Consider the following 9063-nt stretch of genomic DNA (forward strand, 5'->3'; position numbering starts at 1 on the left):
TAATTTGTGTAGTTTAATGATGTAGTATTCTAATTTTTATTATCTTATCTTTTATTATTTCTTTAAATCTAATTTTTATTTTATTCATGTCATAAAATTTTAAATAAAGTTTAAAAAAAAATGTAGTGATTCCCAAAGTGGGCATTGCCACCCTCTGTGGGCATTTAAGAGACCCTTAGACAGGCACCTAGATGAGAGGAAAATAGATGGTCATGAGGCAGGAACGGTCTCGTATTTTAGTTTGGAAGGAATATATGGGTCTCCACAACATTGAGGGCATAAGGGCCTCTGCTGTGCTGTAGAGTTGTATGTTCTATGTTCTAAGGACACCATTCTTAGAACCTCCAAAGAATATGACCCCGAACTGTCTTGCCCTTCATTATGAGAATACACTGTGGTGATATGCTATTACACCACGAGGTCGCCAGGACCACCACCTGACAACCTTGTCTATAAAGCCGACTATTCCGAGGTTCCTCCATTCTGATTTAGGCTTGCACAGAGGCAAGAGGTAACTGTATATATTAGTCTATTGGAACTAGAGTTTAACTTGCACTTGTCTCCTATGGTTCATGTTAGTCACAATTTAATAGAGTAATATATAACTGTGATGGAATTTAGTTCTGCCCTCGCTCACGATCTCCACTCCACCAAAACCTGATCTAATGATGTGGAAACGGAAATGGCTCCCACGCATGTGCAACCAATTATGGCCCAGACGGAGAGCAGCGGGACTGAAATCGCGGTGGAGAGAAGGAGTCACCCAGCGACCGTGGACTACGAGGGGGACAGAGTATGTTGGAGCAGGTAAAGAGCAGTCAAGAGCCCCACCTGTAACTTAATTCACTGGGACTGGGACTTGCCATGCAACTGCCTGGGTTTCTGAATTACAATAAAGGATCACGACAAGCGTGGGCAGAAGGCGTACAACAACTCGCCATCCCGATCACGATCTACTGCCAGGACCGACTGGATGGGTTGCTATGCCTGAGACAACACCAGCTAACCCTTATTTTCCAGAGGGCGCACATGCTTCCCCAGGACTGAGTGTCCACCTGGGGAAGGGATCAGTTGGCATGCAGCCACTCGCATGCTGAATATGACATTAACCTTCAATGTTTTTTTCAGGCAGCAGAGGATAATATGGTCAAATGTGTCTTTAGCACTAGTTAACTGGCCAACCTGGGATATGTAGAACAGAATGGGGAAAATCAGCCCGGACAGGACCATGCCCGCACATGCCCGTTCCTAGACCAATCGCACAGAAAACCTGAAAGTGAGGCTTGCGACTTTTCGCATATTTTGTACAGAGGGTCTCCAACTCTGCCGACAGGGCTCGCCCACTCATAAAAGCCTCAGCCTTCCCCCTCTTCCCCGCAGCTATCAAAGCCTTCACAGATATTAGGGACCTGATTGCAAAAGCAACCCTGTGGTCCATAGATGAGACGATCCCATTCCAAGTGGAGAATGATGTCTCAGATGTAGTGCTAGCTGCTACACTGACCCAGAGGGGCTACCGGATGCCTTTTTTCTCGTGGACCCTACAGTAATTAGAGTTGAGAGACTCGGCAGTGGAGAAGGAGGCTCAATCTATTGTGGAAGCTATAAGGCACTGGAGACATTATCTGGCATGTAAATGCTTCACCCTCCTCATGGACCAACGATCCATGGTTATTATGTTCGACAACCAGAACAGGGGGAAGATTAAAAAAAACACAATAAAATCTTGCGCTGGAGGATAGAATTGTCTACGTATAATTACAACATTCTTTACCATCCAAGGAGGCTCAATGAGCCCCAAACACGCTCTCAAGGGACATCTGTGCAGCCCTCAACCACATGTCTGAACTGCAGGGATTGCACAATGAGCTGGGCCACCCGGGAGTCGCTAGATTGTTCCACTTCATAAGGACCCAAAATCTCCCATTCTCGGTAGAGGAAGTAAGGACAGTAAACAGGGGCTGTCCCATCTGTGCAGACAGGAAACCACAATTTTAACGGCCAATAAAGCTACACTTATGAAAGCTTCTAGACCTTACGAGCATCTCAGCCTCGCCTTTAAAGACCTGCTCCCTTCCTACAACAGGAATATCTATTTCCTTAATGCCATAGACGAATAATCCCGCTTCCCTTTGGCAATCACATGTCCAGACGTATCGGCAGCCATGGTAATAAAGTCCATGCAATCCATTTTCATCATGTGTGAGTACCCCAGCGATATACACATAGACAGGGGTGCTGCCTTGATGAGTGCCAAGTCCAGCAGTATCTACGGGTTAGAAATATTGCCACCAGCCGCACCACAAGCTACAATCCCATGGGTAATGGGCAAGTAGAAAGGGAAAATGCCACTCTCTGGAAAAACGTTCTGTTGACCTTAAAGGCAAAAGACCTGCCAGTGTCAAGATGGGAAGATGTATTAATGGAGGCTTTACATTCTATACTCTCGCTGTGATGTACCGCCACTAACACGACACCACATGACCAGATGTTTTCTTTTACTGGGAAAGCCTTGACAGGCACAGTGCTGCCGAGATGGTTGATGATACTCCTCTGGAAGCATTGCAGGACCCACAAAACAGACTGAGGCACGCGAACCCCCACTATGCATTAGTCGCATTCAGGGATGGACAGGAAGACTCAGTGGCCACCAGGGAACTCGCACCTGCCAGCATCATGGACAACACGGGAGAGTCACAGTCCACTATGGAACAGCACGAAAGATGACAAACACTAGGACAGCCGAAAATCACATCACACCAAAGGGCCCCGCTGAACAATGCACTCCCAATAACCAGTGCTCGTTAGGAAAGCCTTGCACCCACTCAGAATACTCCCACCCTGAAACCGACGGGAAGCCCTACACCCCCTCAGCATACTCCCAACCATTTACCGATGGGAAGCCCTACACCACACATGTCAAACTCAGGCCCGCGGGCCAAATTTGGCCCGTGATATAATTATATTTGCCCTGCAAGATCATATCAAATAAGTGTTAGGGCTGGCCCACTGGCTCCCACGCCAGTATAGCGCATGCACAGCTGATACTACAAATCCCAGAATGCTTTGCAAATGTGTTGGCGCCAGCCCGTCAGCCCGCTAATCGCCCCTACCTCCTCTCTTTACTGTCATTAGGATCTGCGACCTGTTGCTTAACTCACATGTAATAAACCCCTTACAAAAAATGGCCAAATGAAAGACAGAAAACAGGACCTTTCAAGACAGGTGGGAGGCAGACTATATGTTCATCATTTTAAAAGACAAACCTGTTTGTAATTGAAGCAAGTTGTTATTTTTTTGACTTGGCTTGTGAAAAAAAAATACATTTAAAAGGAGCTTACAGGCTATAGAGAAATATTATTTATTGAATATTTTATTTCTCATTTGTTAATGCTTCTTCTGGAAAGAGTTTAACCAAAATTATTATGAAACATTTATTTTAATAAGAAAGTTTAACATTACATATGTTGAAAGAAGAGAAAACATGCAGATGTTGTTGAAAAATTTCAGTAAATATTTAGTTTGGCCCACGACTTAGTCCAAGTTTTTAATTTTGGCCCTCTGTGAATTTGAGTTTGACACCCCTGCCCTACACCCCCTCAGCATCTTCCCACCCTGCAAGCGACAGGAAGCCCTAAAACCCCTCAGCATACTCCAAACCTGCAACTGACAGGAAGACCTCCAACCCCACAGCATCCTCCCACCCTGCAACTGGCAGGAAGCCCTACATCCCCTCAACATACTCCCACCCGACAACCGACAGAAAGCATTACACCCCCTCAGCATCCTCCAAACCTGCAAATGACGGGAAGCTGTACACTCTCACTTACATACTCCCACACTGCAACCAACGGCAAGCCCTACACCCACTCAGCATACTCCCACACTTCAACCAACGGGAAGCCCTACATCCCCTCAGCATACTCCCACACTTCAACCAACGGGAAGCCCTACACCCCCTCAGCATCCTCCCACACTGCAACCAATGGGAAGCCCTACACCCCCAAAGCATACTCCAAACCTGCAACAGGCGGGAAGCCCTACACCCCCTCAGCATACTCCCACCCTTCAACCGACGGGAAGCCCTACACACCCCTCAGCATACTCCCACACTTCAACCAACGGGAAGCCCTACACCCCCTCAGCATACTCCCACCCTTCAACCGACGGGAAGCCCTACACACCCCTCAGCATACTCCCACACTTCAACCAACGGGAAGCCCTACACCCCCTCAGCATACTCCCACACTTCAACCAATGGGAACCCCTACACCCCCTCAGCATACTCCCATCCTTCAACCAACGGGAAGCCGTACAACCCCTCAGCATCCACACGCCCTGCAACCGACGGGAAGCCCTACAACCCCACAGCATACACCCACCTAATGTCAATACCCTCCACTTCCCCTACCCCAGTACCCCGAATGTCCTGGAGAAAAAAATAAAGCCCTTCAGATACTGGACATATGAACACAGGTGTGGGGAGGTCATAATCCTTGAAGTGGAGTTGTATGTGCTGATATGCTATTACACCACTCGGTCTCCAGGGGCCCCCACTGCATCCCCCCAGTGGCCACTCTAAGCTTTGGAGGTGTGTTACTGGCCCTTGTTCTCAGCAGTTGAACAGTTTCAAGGCTTGATCCGGCAATTAGTATCAGCCATCCTGTCTTACTGGGTCATTGTGAGGAGCTAACGGGGAAACTTTGGAAATAAGCAAGAAAATCTGCAGAGCCTGGGGTCGTGTGCAACACACAAACAAGCTGGAGAAACTCAGCGGTACATACAGCATCCATAAAAAGGGAAGGGGATACCTACCTTCCTCCCCCTCTGCGGTCCCTGCTGCTCTCAAGCTCTATGACTATCTGTTATCATGCACACCTCTCTCTGCCCCTTCCTCCCTCCTCCCCCACCCCTTATATTCTGATTACCACTGCATTGAAAAAGAACATCTTCAAATTGTGTAAAAGTGCTCGAGAAATTACCCAGATATAATGTGAAATGAAACCAAAACAATTGTTCTTTTTTTCTACACGTTAAAGCAGTTTAACTTGAGTTATGATGAAAGGCACATGGAATTTTAGTCCGTGAAAGAAAATGTACAAGACTTTATGAGAAGGCCTGAAAACTGTGCTCATTCTTGGGAGGTACATTGTCTGCCATTCTTAGTAACATTGGACTCCTATCATCACTTATTGAAGAAAGATGGACGTGATCAAGTACTTCCAATAATGGTAAGCTGGAGTTATGTCTTCAACGTCTAGAACATTCCAACACCACCCATGTTCGGGAGCAATACTTCAGGCTCTGAGCTTGGAGCAATGAAGAGCTTTGTTAAAAGCGACTAGCAGCAAATAAAGTTGCTTTTGCAGCCCACACTTTGACCAAAAGAGAATGAGGTGACACCCAAATAGAAAGGGAAACACTCACTATCACATTCTCATCAGGAAGGTCTTGCAGCAGCTCAATGCATCACAAAACATCGCTGGCCATTTTGACTCCCAAATCAGCTGAACCTCCAATGTTCATGTTGGAATTCATCCATCCCAGTGAGAGTACAAAATGAAATCATTGATCACAATGCAAAATGTAGTGGAAGGTCCATCATTTGGACCACACCATCAAATGTGGGACATGAAAGTACCATTTGCCTGTATCCTGCCTGCAAGACGTGATTTTGGGTTTTGTTCAAATAACAGAAATTATGGTGCCAACGTGGAAAGTTAGAGATGTGAATTTATGCCTAGGAGCCCATTCTCAGAGTTTGGCTAGAGTTGGGGCAATGGGCAAATAGATAAGCAAGACCATTCTATTTCTCCAAAACTGGGTTATCATTGCAATCAAAGGTGCTAAAATGGGGCTTGAATGAGATAATGCCTGTTGCTTTAAAGCCAAATGTTTGGACCAAATTCCGCATGGAACACGTGCTGGCCAGGTTGGAATCTAATTCTGGAGGTGTTATGAAGCTTCTGTGCCATCGGTCAATAAATGGTGGCACTGCCAAATGGGCTGTAATAGCACCACTGCCACGGGTGCAGACCCAGAGAGCGGAGAGGAGAGCCACAGCACTGGGCTAAAGGATTCAACCACCCAGTCCTAATGCCAGTGGCTCCATACAGGCTTTCAACCACATGCTAAATGAGACAAGGTTATTAGTAAGTAAAACCCTACACCTGTTGAGATCTGGAGCCTGTATGGCGGCACCTGTGCATAGCAGTGGCCACTAGTGTTGCAGACTCGAGAGACCAGCAGATCTGTCCAGGGCACCAGAAATGGAGAGAACATCCCTGTTGAGAAGATGAAGCATGGGAGATGATTCCACAGCTCAGTGACCATGACAGTGGATCAGAAAGGGGCTCAGCGGCTGAAGGAGCCACACAGGATGCGCATGCGTTACATTCAAGGGATCCCTCGGGCCGCGGGCTGCTGGAGACTGGCTTATGGGAATCCCTGTTGGAAATGGGATTTGAGAGGGTGCTGAGGGCAAGAAGGGCTTCTGAAGGGTCTCGGATGATGAAGGCCTCCTGACCATGTCGAAGATTTGGATCTGGAGCTTGTATTACACAACACCAATCGATGTGGACCCTGAAATCATCAACAACACCCTGCCGCAAGTACCAGTCCTAGCGGAGCAAGATGCTGATTTTACCATCACCGATGTCACAAAAGCAGTCCATTGCATGAAAAATAACAAATCACCCTGAATCAATGGTATCTCCTCTGAGATCATGAGGCTTGGTGGCAAGGCGCTCATCGCCAAGCTCAGAATACTAATCAAAATATGTTGGATCCACTGCTGCATCCCCAAAAATCTGCAGGATGCGAACCTTGTGACCCTGTTCAAGAACAAAGGTGACCAACAAGATGGCAACAACTCCCGTGGCATCTCACTGCTCAGTCTTGTATGTAAGATAATCTGTCGTGCAATCCTCATCGCCAACAGAATACAGCCTGAAAGCCAATGTGGCTTTCGACCATCTCCATCAATTATCGATATGGTCCTCACCTCCCGCCAACTGCAAGAGAGATGCATCATACTACGCAAACCCCTACATGTGTGCATCATCGACCTCACCAAGGCCTTTGACAATGTTAGTTCCACAGGCCTATTCCATGTCTTAAAACTTCTTGGCTGCCCAGACACACTCCTGTCCATCATCGTCCAATTTCATAGCAACATGCAGGCCACTGTCCAATTCGATGGCTCGACAGAGTCACAAACATCCAATCCTGAAGAAGACTGGAAGTACAGACCTCTACTCAATCTTCTGCATGCACCATCTGCAGTGGGCTGGCCACATTGTCCATATGGAGGATGGCTGATTGCCCAAAGATTTCTTCTATGGTGGGCTACCAGATGCTCCCCGCACTGTTGGCTGCCCACGTCTTCGCTACAAAGATATATTCAAGCACAGTCTCCAGTCTTTCCATGTCAACCATATTGACTGGGAAGACCTCGCAAAAAATCACCCTGCATGGCGTTCTGCGATTCGCAGTGGCATATCGCATTGTGCCAACAACTACAAAAAGTTCTGTGAGGGCAGAAGAGCAACAAGGCACCATATTCATCTTCGCTCATGAAGGGATTGGCCATGATATTGCCAATGAATTGAACAGGAGTCTGTGTAGCTACAGAAGCTGAGGAGCACAGGAGGCGAATCCACAGACTGTGGCTCTGAACAATTGCTCTTTTGATTCTCTTTCCACTCCAGTAGCTCAGTGGTTAAAGCACTGACCTTGTAAACCAGGGGTCGTGAGTTCATTCCTTGCTGCGGCCTCATTTCTGCGAGGGGCGCTGTACAAAGTGGCAACTCTCTGTCTTCTTTATCGTAAACAAAGTTAAAGAATTCCATGTACGTTACGTTCTAAATGTCTAAAGGTTGCATGCCAAAAATGCAACCTTTACCTTACTGTGGGGAGCTGGGCTTATAGCTACTGACTCTTTATTTGCCTTATGGCAGACAAAAGTTACATTTATCATGTTTTTAATATTTTTATAGCATTATTACATGAAAATAAAAGGAGTCTTGAACCTTGAACCTCGACCCATTGACCAGTGGACCTCAGTCAGAATTGAGGAGGTGTTTTGAAAGGCTGGTGCTGAAACCTATCAACTCCTGTCTGAGTGGCGAAATGGATCCGTTCCAATTTGCAATCATAGCAGTAGGCCTCTGGTGGATGCCATCTCACTTGCTCAACACAGATCCCTGGAACACCTGGACAGCAAAGATACATACTTCAGGATGCTTTTTTATCGACTACAGTTCGACATTAAACACCATCATCCCCTCAAAATTGATCAGCAAACTCCAAGATCTTGGGACTCAACACACCACTGTGTAATTGGATGCTGAATTTCCTCTCCACCTGTCCACAATCAGTGAAGATCGGTAAGAACCTCTCCTCTACAATCTACACCAGTACCAGAGGGTTGTGTTCTTAGCCCCTGCTCTGCTCATTATGAAATTATGACTGCGTAGCTCAGTACAACAACACCATCTCCAAATTCACTGATGGTGCCATGGTAGTGGATTACATATAATGGGGCGATGAGACAGCATGCAGGAGGGAGATTGAAAACTTGGTTGAATGGTGCACTAACAATCAGCTCCCACTCAATGCCACGAAAACCAAGGAGATGAATATGGACATCAGAAAGGGAAAACCAGAGGTGTATGGTTCAGTGATCATCAGGGGATTAGTGGTGGAGAGGGTGAGTAAATTTGAGATCTTGAGAGTCATTATCACAGACGATCTTTCTTTGACCCAACACACAAATGGCGTTGTGAAGAAAGCACATCAGCACCTGTACTTCCTCAGGGATTGGCTGAGGTTTGCTATGACATGGGAAACCCTGGCAAATTTCAACAGAGATGTGATAGAAAGTGTGCTGATTGGCTGCATCCCCGTCTCGTATGGGCACATCAATAACCTTGAGTGTAAAGCCTTCTGAAAGCAAGTGGACACAGCCCAGAACATCACAGGCAAAACTCTCCTCACCAACGAGAACATCTGGAATGCTGCCATCGGAGGGCAGCAGCAATCTTCAAGAATCCACACCACCCA

The 9063-nt window shown here is 46.8% G+C and overlaps 1 protein-coding gene across 1 annotated transcript; it reads left to right on the forward strand.

The window, feature by feature from the left end:
- Positions 1 to 682: 682 nt before the first annotated feature.
- LOC138752933 (DNA-directed RNA polymerase II subunit RPB1-like) lies at positions 683 to 4386 on the forward strand. The gene is made up of 2 exons (XM_069915542.1): positions 683 to 793; positions 3604 to 4386. Exons 1-2 carry the CDS (start codon positions 683 to 685, stop codon positions 4384 to 4386), a joined length of 894 nt encoding a protein of 297 aa, XP_069771643.1.
- Positions 4387 to 9063: the final 4677 nt, after the last annotated feature.

This window comes from Narcine bancroftii, chromosome 2 (genome assembly GCF_036971445.1).
Source record: "Narcine bancroftii isolate sNarBan1 chromosome 2, sNarBan1.hap1, whole genome shotgun sequence".
NCBI classification, from domain to species: domain Eukaryota; kingdom Metazoa; phylum Chordata; class Chondrichthyes; order Torpediniformes; family Narcinidae; genus Narcine; species Narcine bancroftii.

Coding starts and splice junctions, on each gene's coding strand:
- LOC138752933 (XM_069915542.1), top strand. CDS start 683: ATGGCTCCCACGCATGTGCAACCAATTATGGCCCAGACGGAGAGCAGC. Junction 794..3,603: donor TGGACTACGAGGGGGACAGA/GTATGTTGGAGC, acceptor ACACCCCCTCAG/CATCTTCCCACCCTGCAAGC.